Source organism: Macaca mulatta, chromosome 6, assembly GCF_049350105.2.
Source record: "Macaca mulatta isolate MMU2019108-1 chromosome 6, T2T-MMU8v2.0, whole genome shotgun sequence".
NCBI lineage: Eukaryota > Metazoa > Chordata > Mammalia > Primates > Cercopithecidae > Macaca > Macaca mulatta.
Genome location: NC_133411.1, coordinates 95243932 through 95259129, shown reverse-complemented (window position 1 = coordinate 95259129; position 15198 = coordinate 95243932). Strand labels below are relative to the sequence as shown.

The window sequence follows — 15198 nt, the reverse complement described above, 5'->3', positions numbered from 1 at the left end:
AAAAGTGTGATTTTTATATAATTCTATATTTTACACTTGCAGAAATTTTGCATTGTATTTACCAGATTCTTCATGGTGTTATCCATAGTTAGCACTGTGAAATGAAAAGAGCTGTTTCAACCAGTGGCCACTGCCATCATGAAATATTCACATTTCGGCCGGGCGCGGTGGCTCAAGCCTGTAATCCCAGCACTTTGGGAGGCCGAGACGGGCGGATCATGAGGTCAGGAGATCGAGACCATCCTGGCTAACCCGGTGAAACTCCGTCTCTACTAAAAAATAGAAAAAACTAGCCGGGCGAGGTGGCGGGCGCCTGTAGTCCCAGCTACTCTGGAGGCTGAGGCAGGAGAATGGCGTGAACCCGGGAGGCGGAGCTTGCAGTGAGCTGAGATCCGGCCACTGCACTCCAGCCTGGGCGACAGAGCGAGACTCCGTCTCAAAAAAAAAAAAAAAAAAAAAAAAAAGAAATATTCACATTTCAAGGGAAGATATGCTTTTGGACTCAACTGATGTCAATTTAGAAATATTTTGCATTATGCTATATTCCTAGGGCTTCAAAGTAGTTATAATTTTTATAAAATTATATAACATCAAAGTGAAGGAAGCAAGTTAGACAATGAGTATATGAAATTGAGTTATATCCATCTGAATTTTTACAAATGAGTGTGGTTTTGTCTTTTATTTGAGCCTCACAACCTCATAATAGAATGTATATATTGTTCCTATTCCCACTCTATAGAGGAAGAGACCGGGGTTTAGAAAACTATGACTTGGCCAGGCTTGTACCACCAGTGACAGGCACAGTGATGGAGTAATCATCCTCCAAATAATGTCTGACTCCATCATGGATTAGGACTTTCCTCAAACATCATCTCCTCAAATAACCCTTCCCTATAAATCAACCCAGTGGATGCCCACCTCTGCCCTTCTTCACTTCATCACCCCTTCATCCATTCTACTGCGATATCTTCTCAATAGCACTTCTGTATCTAAAATCATCATATGGGTGCACTTGTGTGTTGCCCCTTTTCGCCTTAGAACATAAGCTTCATGAAGACTGAGACCTTCTGTTCTGTTTTCAGTGGTATCCCTGGCACGTAGCATCATGCTTGACAACTTCTTGTCTCTGTGACTAATGATTGAATTTTGTCACTGATATCTGTGATATTAAGCATCATGATTTTGGCTCACGGTATACCCCGTTACAGTGATTTAACCAGGGTTTGATTCCCATGTAGTCCAACCTGAAATCTACAATCAGAATACACCAAGTATGTCACATGTAATTGGTCTGCTCCAAAGCTGTGGCAGGTAGCATGGACTGCATCCTGTTAGAGGACCCGAACTCCATGTGTGTGCCTTAATTTCATTTCTGACATTTAACTGTCACCCTTCCTGCCCATCACCCTGAGAGAAGTTCTGAAGTATTCGAACAGTGTGTTACACAGCCCCAGCATGTTCTACAGTGAGCCAGGGCAGTCATGGAGAGGCCTCTTGTTCTGGAGCTTTGCACAGATAAAGGGAGGATATAGTTTTGAGAGGAATGCTATAACTACAAAGTGCATCCTGAAGGCCATTTAGCTCACAATGAAGGTCTGTGTTTTAAAATAGCACTATAACAAAGTAACTACAGAGTTTTGGCAAGGGCTTCAACTATTTATAGAACTAAGTAAGACATAGTAAATAGTGCCACAGTACCCAGTTCTCCCTTGCCATAACCCCAAACTTATAAGAAGCACTGTAATTATATTTTTCTACTTAAAAAAAAATCATAGTAGCCATTATCAGTTTAACCATACGGAAGCTGAGGCTGAGATTTCTTTTTTAAATGCATAGTTTTGATTTTCAGCAGCTGCACTGGGTCTTTAATCATATATTATCTTTATGAAGCCTTTTTCTAACATATGTTAATTGGCTGTTTTCTGTGACAAATTATGAGCTCTTACTTTGATGAGGTTCAATTGCAATCATGTTGGAGTCGAGTACGCAGAGTTTCCACCCCTGCTGGCTCCTCAAACCACTACAAACATCCGCACGTCACTACAGTGCTGAGTAATGGCAGGATTTGGGCTGGCTGATTTCTCTACAGATTTTTTTTCCACAGGATATTTTCAGCTTCTTTGTACTAAATCTGTTGCAGGGTTTGCCCTTTTTAGCAGAAGCATGCTCTAAAATTAACATCAAATCTTATTGGAGATTACTATAATACATGAGAAATATTTCATAATTCAACATCCGGTGTCTGTTTTGGTTTACTAAAATTTTAGTACATTTATTACACATTTTAAAAAGTCAGTTGTAAGGCTGGTAAGTATTTTCTAGATTATCAGCATTTTGTAACAAATATTTTGAATTTTCCTCTTTTGAGAAGAATACAGTTATTAAGTGAATAGATGATCAGGTATATATTTAGTTATCGTAAAGAAAATGCACATAATGTTTTTCCTGGAGTTACCAAATATATCATAATTCCATTGTATTTTCTTTGCAGTTACATCTGTTGGTCGAGTCATAAAAATAATTACATGTCCCATCAAAGCTAATATCCTATAAGATGCATAGCATGCATTTCATTTCTCTTTAACAGTTTTTAATGTATGATTAGGATGAACAGATACGTTCTAATCCATCTGCTCTGAGAACTGTGACAGATATCCTGCATCAGATACCAGCAGATGATCAGTGATAGCCATAATTAGAATAGATATAAAAATACAGTGTATTTGTTTATATTCACAAGAAAGTAGGTTAATTGATTAAAGCCTTCAGAACCCGTGTCAGACACCAGTCATAGTGGGATTAATTTAACTTTCTGCTTTGACATCTAAAGTATTCTAGGTAAACTGCTGCAGTTGTTCAAAATCTAAATCTATGGATCAAATTTTCATACAGGTATTAGACTTTAGAATCATATGAGCCAGATGTGAATAGGAGCTACTCCTCCTCATGAGGCTGTTTTTAATCAGTCATTTCCCTGGAGTAGCACACAATCAATGAGCTCTAAATCCTGAGGCTACCTGCGCTTGTAGGAAGGCCTGGGAACATCATTACAGAAGTTACAATTGAGCACATGTGAAAAAATTAGAGCAGAAATTAAGGGTAAGAAAGGTTAACTTCAGAAGTCTTACTTTGGTACTGCTCTTTTAGAGGGAGGTAAAGAGATTTTTAAAAAATGGAATATTAACCCCAACTTCTAAATGCAGAGAATTTTCTATTAAAAGATCATTATAAACAAGACAAATGAGAAGTTATTATTGATTTATGTTAGCTAGAACTGTTTAAACACGTGTGTTATTTCGAGAACGTACATGTGGGTCAATTTCAGGAGGAGTAAACAAATGTAAAGATGCTTTTTCGCTAGTACCTCTGCAGCTATGTAGAATGGCTTCAGATGTCCTATGTGATACTTCGGTGTGCAGTCAATTGACGCACTGTGTCTTGAGCTAATGTACATAAGGAAATTTAGTTCCACTTGATAAGACACATGCTTAACTGGCTTTAAGAAAATAAACCAAGGTAAAGAACAATGTGTAAATGAAACAGAGAACTTGGCACTTGACTGTATGGAAGCCCATGAGCCATGTGGCTTAATTGGGGCCAGTTGGGATCATTTAATGATTGCTGTCAGAAGATCAGATTTAATTCTCCTTATAAGAAGACCACAGTGGGATAGAGTTAAACAAATTGTCATCAGAGGTTTCAGATGAACAAAGCTTTAATTAGGTTGATTGGGATGCTATAAAAGAGATGAAGAGAAATGGAAAAATTGATGAATCACTGAGTTCTATGTTGAGCCACATATAATAGCAATATCATATATATTTTGAGAGATAGTTTTATGCCATTTTGAACTCACATATTTTAGCATGTAAAGATTCTGTGTGAACTTTCTAAATGTGTAAGGTTTAGAGATAAAAATAAATGACATTCCACTTAAATAACAATGATTTATCTAGCATTTTCTCTTTAATGTACAACAAAATCATTGGCAGGGGGACAATGGTATTTCTTCCAATTTCAAGGTCATCTTTAAATGTTAAATAAATTGGAAAATAAGTAATGAAAGCAGCAAGTTATTTTCAAGGACATAATTTTCAATCATTTAACATAATATTTGAATGCAGAGTAAAATAAAGCTTTTACTGAGAACGTCCTTTTAGGCATTCACACCACAGTCTTAATAATATTGTGATTATTTACTGGTGATAATATTCAAGACAACTCAGGTGTCTGAAAATGTACCCTTATTGTTTTATTTACACATTTTGAAAGACTAAAATGTGTTTTTCCATGTGCTGTGCACACATGTGCACACACACACAAATGTATCAGTAAGACTGAAAAATGCGTTCAACACTTATAGGCATATGAGAAAATATTTTTAGAGTATTTCCATTTTAATCATTAAATATGATATATTAAAGATGCAGAATATAACGAACATAATTTTTTTTCTGACAGGATCATGAGATGCCTCGGAATTTATATGTTTTTATTATAATAACATGAAAATATATAATAGCAACATCTCCCACTTCTAGCCTAGCTTGCTTTACAGACTGTTTTGTTTCACTGATGTTGATGTTGTTTAGTGCTTAACTTGCTTTGTTCAATAACAGCAACAAAAATCCAGCTGCATGTGCTTACTGCGAGGTTATAGCTGGGGAACAGAACGCAATCTGTGATGCTAAATTGTAGCTCTTGCTTTGTGATACGATAGTGCAGGCTTTACCTTTGTGGTGAGCCTTGCCACATCACTCAGAGGCCTTTGAAAGAAAACATGGTGGCTGCACTGTTGTGAAAAATTAGAAAAGCAAAGACATGATAGAACCCTGAATTAATTACCTAATGTGGAAAAACTAAAAGCTGTGGTAGGGTTGGATAGCACAAGGTTCTTCACATATTTAGAACATTTGGAGTTTATTTTGGCATGGGAATAGAGAATGCTGTTTTAGCTGCAGTGTGAAAAAAGTGTCCAAGACAAAATAGACTACGGATAACTATGACAGGGAGACTATGCTTCCCTCACAGTTATTACATTGTTTATAATGCAATACAATTGTAGAGAGGTATGTGTCTCCTAAATTCTGGAACTGTGTAAATAAAATGATTTATGTCACGGATAATGGCAGGTTAGGCCCACTTATTAAATTAATTGCAGGGGTTTTGAAAACGAGTTCCTTTTTAGCCTTATTATATTTCTGACATACATTTCATCTCTTTTTGTCCTTGGGGAAAGATATTAAAGTAGGACTAGAAGCATTAATGTGGAGTTTTCAGCAGCCGTGGTCATTGGGAAAATTGATATATTTCCCTAGTTATTTCCACTTTTGCTGCCTGAAGCTCTTCCGTAGCTGATACGTAAGAGAAACTTCTTAATTTTTTTAACACTGTAAATTTATTCTTCATTTGGTGATTATTGTTACAGGATAAATGAGGCATTATCTGTTAGAAGTTGCTGATCATTAGTTTTGGAAAGTGAGATCTTCATGGTAAATGTAAGGACCACACTGTTCGCTTGGTAGCATTACTATATGATAGGACTTTCACTTTATGCCTTTAAACAGAAGCAATCATACGAGCAGTAGGCCATGTTCCCAGTACTACTATGTACCCAGGATTCACATATAGTACCACATCTTATGATCATAACCATCCTACAAGTGAAAATTGTTTTTTCAGTTATGGGTAGGGCAAGGAAACAACAGTTCCAAGGGATTAATCATTCTGGAGTCACACAGTGTCCAAGTACCAAGCTAGAATTCCAACCCTGTTCTTTCTGATCCCAAAATCCATTCAACTTCCAATTCTCAGTATAAATTATTCTAATTCCACATAGGAGATGCCATATAAATATGAAGTATTAAGTGAGGTTATCAATCTGCCTCTATATAAGCAAAAATAGTAAAATATTTTTAGTGGTAGTCATTAAATATAGAAGCTGAAGAAAAGAAAATACATCAGTTGAGAGATACAAATCTTAATTGATTGTCAATCAACTAATAGTCATTGGCTCTTTTTATATGTTTGACAGTAAGGGTATATACTGGGGATAAAAAGGTGAAACAAACAAATATAACCGATGTTGAGGAAGATGAACAAACACACAGTTTCAGCTGTTGCAAGTGCTACAAAGGAGAAGGACTTAGTGCTTAGATCTTATGAGAGGGAAATTCGATGTCATCTGGAGGGCGTGGAGTACTTCCTGAGGAGGTGAAACTGAAGCTGAGACAGAAGGGAGGAGAAGTTAAGGAGGCACAAAAGGAAAGGAGGAACATCCAGGCAGAAAGAATTGCATAGTACACAAAGGCCTCTTGGCAGGAAGGAGCGTGGCAGGTGTGAGGAACTGGAAAAGATGGTCAACATTATTTATTATTTGTATGTGTGGTACTGTGTTACTGAGACTTGAAGATGATTTGAAATTCATCATATTGATACTAAATTGGAATAAGTTGGGAAAATAAATTGGCATATTGCATGATGGTATTTATCTAGTGGAAAAGAATAGCTGTTCGTTTATTACCCTTAGAAGAATGAGTCTTGGGTATGTGATTTGGAAATAAACTCAAATTGCCCTCATAGCTAAGGTAATGGTACCTTTATAAAATACATGGTAAGCTTAGAGAGAAATGGATAACTTTCTTTTTTTTTTTTAAGGTTTTTCTTATTTTTTTTTAATTTATTTATTATTATTATACTTTAAGTTCTAGGGTACATGTGCATAACGTGCAGGTTTGTTACATATGTATACTTGTGCCATGTTGGTGTGCTGCACCCATCAACTCGTCAGCACCCATCAACTCGTCATTTACATCAGGTATAACTCCCAATGCAATCCCTCCCCCCTCCCCCCTCCCCATAATAGGCCCCGGTGTGTGATGTTCCCTTTCCCGAGTCCAGAGAAATGGATAACTTTCAAGGCCAAGGAAATACTCCTCAACTCAAGACATCACGCAGTCGAGCATCTATAGGAGTACTAATCTGGTTATACCTTTTGAAGGTCAGAATAGCTCTTATTGGAAAAAAAGTAAAAGTTCTGCCTGTTCCTTTTAACCAAAACATAATTGCGTGCTTCATACATTTTTCAAACAAATCACAAAATAGAAAGTTAAATGTAATTAGATGTAACATATTGACCAAAGTTTTCCACTTAAAAAGATAATGAATCATTTAATTATTTGATTTAGCAATACCAGGCTTGCAGCAACTGGGCTTATGATCATTTTTGCCCCTTACGATGTATCCTGTTTGTATTTATTTAACAGTATTATTTAGTGTTGTGAGTGTTGTGTGATAGAGTATGCTCAGTTTTCAGCTTTGAGTTTTTACAAAACATTATTTGAGGATGCTAGTGTTAGTGAAAATATAAGTCAATGAAAAAGATATTTGCTAATACGAATAAAAGAAAACCAGAATTTTTTTTGAAAACTGGCATCACATATTTCAATGTTTTATCATTATTCATAGGCTGTTTTTATTTAAGTGACTGCATTGTACTTATTGTAGCAAAATACATACTTTGCAAAGATAAGTTTAGCAGAAGAGAATTAATTTCTTCCCACATCTTTTAATGTGGCATGGCAGTCTCACTCTAAGATCAAAACACATAACTGAAGGTTATGTTTAACTTCTAAATCAAAGTGTTGTGGGAAGATGATTGAAATCTGATGATGACTCAGATCCACTTGATATGTGGTTTTCTTCCTACAGAAACCTTATGTAGAATGCCATTTCCATGTTAGAAAGAACTTAATAGCGAGGAGATTAAATAGTTTCACTATAGATGCAAAGTTTGTGTTATATACTTTGGTTCCTAGTTTGAATTTTTTTAAAGAACCTTGAGAGTCTCAATAACCGTAAGAATCTTTTCCCCCTCAGTATATCTTTTTTTTTTTTAATGTGGGAGCAAACAAATGATTAGCATATTTTACCAGCATGCATTGATTTTTTTTTCCACCGGTTTTCATAATTCTTTTTTTTAACCAAAAGTTTTCATTTATCTATTTTGATTCTTTGCTTGCATAGAATTTTTCATTTGCCTCAAAGGGTAAATTCCAATTATATGACTGCATTAACTGTGTATGATGATTTTTCTAAGGCCTGGTAAACAATAATTAAGATATATCTGCTACTTCAATGAAGTAACTTTTTTGTTTTCTTATTTTCATTTCTTAAAGCAATCGTAATAAAACACTAACCTAGAGTTGACATGGATTTTTCTCAGGTGTTTTAAAGATGGAAATTAAAAATCACGCCCCAGGTCTGAATTGTCCTCATTGTCCCTTATCTGAACCTCTCCAAGGCCTCTGTGTGTGGGGTGTGCAGCACAGCGCACTCAGACAGTTCTGCTCAGAGAAGGAAGTGGAGAGTTTTGGTTCCCATTTTACACTTCTGGAACAGTTTAGGGAAGGAAGCACCTTTACACCTTTTATTGTTCGTGGTTGCTGACATCATATCCTTCCCTGACCAGTCTGTGTGCGTGTTTCCTGCCATTCTGTCAAAATTCTTCTGTGCTACTGGGAGAGATTTGTAGGAGGGAAAGAGGGAGGAAGAGGGCAAGAAAGAGTGAGGGAGGGAGGAGGGAAATGGAAGGGGGAGGTATGTGTCACTCAAGGGAACTTGTTTGTAAATGAGATAGCCCAGTGGGAGAATGATCTTTAGCATCTGTCCAGAAGAAATTCTTCTCGACTTGGGTCTCAAACCACTTTGCCTTCATCTGCCTGCTTATGCCAAACTCAAAATGAACAGAAGCCTGCCATAATGAAGTTCCCCTTTTTAGTAAGCAGACTCATTTTAGTTTTCTTTTATCTGGGTTGGCATTTTTTTTTTTAAGAAAAAAAATGCAGAAGACTGTAACTCTATAGAGTGTAACTATACTAGAACATTTTTTCTTTTTTTTCAATTACTGATTATTTATATGTAGCTCTGTCATTTTCTAAGAATGCTTCTTTCCTGTGGAAAAAAGTAGCGGCAAGGCTGTTGGAATTATGTTAAGCTTATGGTTGATTGTACATAATGAAAGCTCTCTGCATAACTTGAAATTTTACTACATGTAGGCAAGCTATTACAATCCTTTTTCATATACACACAAAACAGTTTTACAGATTACTAAAGTTAAATAATCTCTTTCTTCACCTCTCTAGGCCTCTTACAAATTAGTACTTGAAACTGACCTTATAATATAGTTTTTGCATAAAAATTAGGTTAGAGAAAATGTGCTAAGAAAACAATGCGTGAGCTGTTGTTGACCTTCCTGATTCTTTAAATTTTTACTGACAGCTTTGAAATGTGGTGACCCATAATCAAATGTTCTAAACCACGTTTCATGATAGACTTTACTTCATGACCAGTTACTTAGTGTCATCATCACCACATATTACTCTGCATGTGTACTTCATACCAAATTTTGCATTTTAGAAATGTTCTGAAGGCAATATCTCAAGAAATATTTATTTATACAGAAAACAAAAATTTAGTCCTATTGAAATTTAAACTTGCTTCTCTCTACATTGCTTTGCATATTTCAAAAAAGAGAATATATTCAATGGCATTTTTATCAAGCACTTATATATGCATAGATACATACACACATTCTCTTTGGCAAAATTTTTTTCCTGCATGTTTTAAGAATTTTTTTTTTTAAAGTCCTTGCTCTGCTCTTTTAAAAAATGGTCTCATTCAAAGTTGTGAAATATGGGGTGGTGATATGGAGGAACTCTCCTAAGTTTGGTTCGTCAGGAACTCTCTCTGCCTTTCTGAGACTTTTCTCCAAAGTTGTTTCGCTGCTTGTTTGGTTATTTGTATTTTGAAATCAAAATCTGCAGACATTCTTGTCTCTTCTGCCTTATCACCACACTCTAATCTGCTCACCCTGACCCTCCACCTTGAAGTGAATAAGCGCTTAGGCAGCCATAGTCCTGTAAGCCGATAGTGCCACCGGCCTCAGCTCAATGAAAGGAAAGGAAATTGTCCTATATGCATTTGCTGTGGATTCATGCATTGGCTTTCTGTGATAGAGAAAGCTTGTTTGTATCTTTGGCGTCTTAAACATGCATGGGAAATACAATTCTAACATGCTGCTTGCTTCTAAGGTAAGACTATAGGAAACACAGGAAAGTTGCCCTATTGAGTGACATTTAAGACTTTTTCTAAAAATAGTTAGATGGACAGTGTCTAGCAACATCAAATATATGATGCAATTATGCTTTGTAGGTTTTTCATATTTTAATGTGATTTCAATATGTTATAACCATTTTTATGTGTATTTGTCAAATGTGTGTTATTTCTACAACTCTTTAAAATTTTGAACCACCTCCAACATTTAAAATTACAGCTGGAGCAATAGTTTTTGATGAGCACTGTGTGGTCATAATGTTACTCAACATACATATTCTGAGAGGCAGAACCGAGCTGCAGTTTAGCAGAGAGGCATGGGGCAAAGAGAAGGGATAGTCTTAGTATTTAAGCAGCACTTAATCCACCAGAACTAATTATGTCATAATAGCTTCTGCAATTAAATAATCACCAAAAACTAAAAAAAGATACCCAAGGTGATAAAGGATTTAGAAATTAAATTAAAGAAATCAAAAGACAGCTAATGATCAGACCGAATGTGTAACAGCCTTCCTGTTCCAAGAACTTTGAATTGGAGCCAAATAATCTATTAAATAGCCAGGACATTGGCTTAGCATTACATAATGCATGTGGGAATTTATCAGGTCCGTTGTCAGACACCAGCTAAAATAAACAGGGAAATTCTGAGCAGTGTGTAAAGTTGTTGCATTCATTGACCTAAGACGAAATAGAATAATTGGAGCTGTTGCTTGAAGAAACCATTGTGGAATGCTTTCTTGTTAACTTTCACATTTCAGAGCAATTAACTTCCATTATGTTCAAGTATTTTCAGATATAATTTAAAACCAAGTAAAGTACATACTTTTAATATTCTGGGTTTCTTGGGCTTATCTCATGTTATTGATGATCATTTCTCTAATTTTAATTCATGACCCAGAGATCGCCAGTATGTAATATGAAGCTTCTGCAATTTTGTATCTTACTCCACAAAGACGTGATGTCTGTTTGTAAATATTTAAATTTAGAGGATGGATGGCCTGTTATAAAAAGTATGGTATAATTGAAGAATAATCTTAATTTTGCACCATTTATTTTCTATCAATGCTTATCTTTTTTGATTCTTGTTATCTAAGATGTACTTTAAGGGCTTTCAAAAAGAAAAGATCTCACTGCTGATAGATGCTTGTAACCTAAGATTAAATATTCCATATTATTTTTACGGTGTTCTCACAGCAATAATTTTTTTAAAGTAAGAGTAAAGGATTTAGATTTAAATTAGTTGACATTTACATATATCAAACAGCACTTTCATAATCGTCCATCCTATTTGCATAACGAGGGACGTTATCACCTCTGCTGTCAAAACAGGAGATTGTTTTCCCTTCAGAAATGAATTAGCTGCCCTACTTAGCATACACAGGTACATAAAGGTTCATTAACTCTCTGATTTAGGTAATTTTTCATAACAGAAGGGTGAAATTGTCACCTAATTTCATTAAAAAGATTAGGAAACTTTTTACAAAAAAAATACATTTCAAGTGTTAGTCTTTAAAAAAGCATCACTTAAATGACTTGTTAAATTACTTATGAGATTATTAAAAAATAAAACATTCCTACCTGATATGCTCCTGTCTGTGATACACCATATACTTTTAACAAAAAGTTGTTTTTATTCATTTTATTGCTTTAGCTCCATATAGCCTATTTCCTTGATAAAATTAGAATATGATAGTTCTTATGAAACTGACTTGCTGTTAGAGTGGTATTTAATTTTTCTTTTTTGTTCAGCAGGAACGAATGCAGGAATTTGGGAACTGAGCTGTGCAAGTGCTGAAGAAGGAAATTTGTTTGGAGGAAACAGGAAAGAGAAAGAAAAGGAAGGAAAAAATACATAATTTCAGGGACGAGAGAGAGAAGAAAAACGGGGACTATGGGGAGAAAAAAGATTCAGATTACGAGGATTATGGATGAACGTAACAGACAGGTGAGTGGAGTAAACTTTCTTTGTATCATTATTTATTAATTATATTTTCTCCACATATGTTAAGGGTACAGAAAATATTTTGAATCTGTAAACATCTATTAAGAGAAGTTTGGGTTAATTAAATGTGGCCAGTTAAAGTGCTGATAATCTCTTATATATAAAGGAGAAAAAATCACTTTATTTGTCAGAAATACAGTTTACACATTTGTGATCATTCACTTTTTACTTCAATACAAATTTTAAATGGGAAGTGTGCTTGTGTGACATGAATAGTTTGATAATTAAGAGTTAATCAGCACAACATTGCTACATTGCACGCATCATCAAACAAAGATATCCTTATATTCATGGGAACTAGACCTTTTGTGGTCATTCACTTAAAGGTTTATAATATGGGATAAATATCCTGTATAAAAATGGCTTTCAATTTTATTCATAGTAAATGAGATTTTGAAGAACATCCAAACATTTTAACATTGTGCTGACAACAACAACAAAGAAAACACCCACACAAGATATTAATAACTTAAAACATATAGGCAAGAACTATCAGTTAATTCATACCATTTTAAATCTGAATTTGATAAACATAGAGGCAGATGGTGTTATAATTTTTTTCTGAAATGCCAGTGATAATGTCTGTGTGATACAATTAATCTGTTGTGAAGACTTTACACATTCAAATGCTCAGTTCAGCATTAAAGACTTGTATATCATGAATGCCTGCAATTTGACTCTATTTTTCTTCACACTTGGGGAGAGTGGATTTAGTTAGGCTATATAAGGACAGCTGGATAGCTTGTCTAACATTAAATATTAAATAATGGTCCTGGGAGAAATTAGAGTAGTGCAGGGTCCCAACCATCTCATATGGATCATGGAACCTGCAGAGAAGACGTTTCTGAACTGTGAAAGAGAAGAATGTTTTGCCTATTGCTCAGTTACACTGAAGAAAGGCTACACAGTAGCCACGGGGACAACTACCAGACTGTAATTTCCCCACAAATATAGAGGCTTATGTCCTCTATTGTCCCTTTTTGTCTTCTTGGACATACAAATGGGACTAGAACTGATTGATTCATTTTTTTAAATATAATGTTGTTTCATGAGTAAATTATAATGAATAGGAATTATTATTTATTGCATCAAAGTCAGTATACTATTAAAAGTAGAGAAACTTTTAGGTTTTCAAGTTTATACTCCTCTAAATTATTGTATATTTTCAGGTACACATGACTTGAACTAGTTTTGGCTGCATGTTTAGCTAAAGGGTGAATAATACTAAGATTTATGGTGGATTCCTTTAGTGTTTTCATGCGCATCGTTTCTTGCTGTGGATCAAGCCAAAAAGCAATAATTGCGTCAATAGAAAACCACTATTTTTTAATTGGCCTATAGCTTGAAATTGAAATTAAGACTGAAATATTGAACATCATGTAACACTGTTTGGACTTTGTTATTTGGGCCAGAACCAATTTTGAGTACAGTCAAAAACATATGAATGAGCATTTACACTTTATTACCAACATCAGATAATTTTTAGGTTTATGATATTCATTGTATCTTGTTTTGCTTGCAAAGTTAGAAGATAATTTTTGCAGGTTGAATTCATGAGCTTTTATTATGCTTTATTTTTAAAAAACAGGGATCCAAGATTTTTTAATTTCTATTTTTAATTATTATGGGTAGATAAGAGTTGTATTTAATATGGGATACATGTGATGTTTTGATACATGTATACAATGTGTAGTGATCAAAATCAGGATAACTGAGGTGTGCCTACCTCAAGCATTTATCATTTCTTTGTATTAAGAACATTCCAATTCTATTCTTTTAATTACTTTTAAATATACGATAAATTCTTATTAACTGTAGTCACCCTATGTACTACCAAATTCTAGATCTTATTCATTTTACCTATTTTTATACCCATTAAACATCCTTACTTTATCCCCTCCCCGCTCCATGCCCAGCTACCGTTCCAAGCCTATGGTAACCATCAGTCTACTCTCTATCTCAGGGAGTTCAATTAAAAAAAAAATTAGTTCCCGCACAAGTGAGAACATGCAAAATGTGTCCTTCTGTGCCTGGCTTATTTCACTTAACATAATGTCTTCCAGTTGGTTTCACCCATGTTGTAACAAATGACAGGAATTCTAGGGATACAAGAATTTTAAAGCCAGGAGTGGTAGTTCATGCCTGTAATCCCAGCACTTTTGACAGGTGGATCACTTGAGCCCAGGAGTTCAAGACCAGCCTGGGCAACATAGGGAAATGCAATCTCTTATTTAAAAAAGTAAAAAAAAAAAAAAAAAAAAAAAAAAAAAAAAAATTGGTGTGGTAGTGGCACGCAGCTGTGTTCCCTACTACTTGGGGATCACTAGGGCCTGAGATGTCAAAACTGCAGTGAGCCGTGATCATGTTACTCCACTTCAACCTGGGCAACAGAGTGAGACCCTGTCTCAAAAAAACGAAAAAAAGATTTTTAATATCCTACTTTTGAGCTAATAATTGAATATCTTTATTTATATACAGTTGCAGCTACAGTGACTGTTACTCTCATCCAGGTTAGAAGTCATAATAACTTTAGAAGAAGAAAACTTATTAAATTCAGCTTAGTTTGACTTACCATTTTTTTAAATTCTGAAGACAGATCTCTTGATTTTATTCTTTAGAATTTAGGATATATTTATTCTTTTCTCCAGTCTTTAGATACAGTAGGCCTGTAAGTTCAATGCTTTTAAACAGAATTAGTAAAATTGAAATCTGCCATGTTTTAGTATATATTTCAGTGATTATTTTAGAGGCTATTGACAATTTCAAACATCTTACATATAAATGCCTGTCTTGTGCACCTCTCACCTACTATGAGAGCGGCTTTAAGAGTCGTTTGGGAAAGAGCCTAAAATATGTAGGGCACTTCTAATAAACAAAACCAGCAAATCCAAAACAGCATATCATTTTTCTTTGCAACATGTGTAGCGGCATCCCTAACCTGGGCTTGCTTTCAACTGTGTATTCACATGTTGCAAAGAAAAATGTTAGCTGCTTTGCCCTCTTTGAAGCTGCCCCACTGTAGACTGTCCAGTAGAACCTCACTCAATGGCTCGCCGTCATCTTTTCTTAAAAGCTGTCAAAGA

The 15198-nt window shown here is 35.1% G+C and overlaps 1 protein-coding gene across 50 annotated transcripts in view; it reads left to right on the top strand.

Annotated features, from left to right (window-relative positions):
* The window catches only part of MEF2C (myocyte enhancer factor 2C), a 184302-nt gene that overhangs the window by 68322 nt on the left and 100782 nt on the right, over positions 1-15198 (top strand). For 25 of the 50 annotated variants that reach the window (XM_078003792.1, XM_078003774.1, XM_078003783.1 and 22 more), the window contains one exon: positions 11866-12058. In XM_078003792.1, the coding sequence (XP_077859918.1) occupies positions 12005-12058 (54 nt within the window). In that variant the 5' untranslated portion in view covers positions 11866-12004. 50 annotated transcript variants of the gene reach the window in all.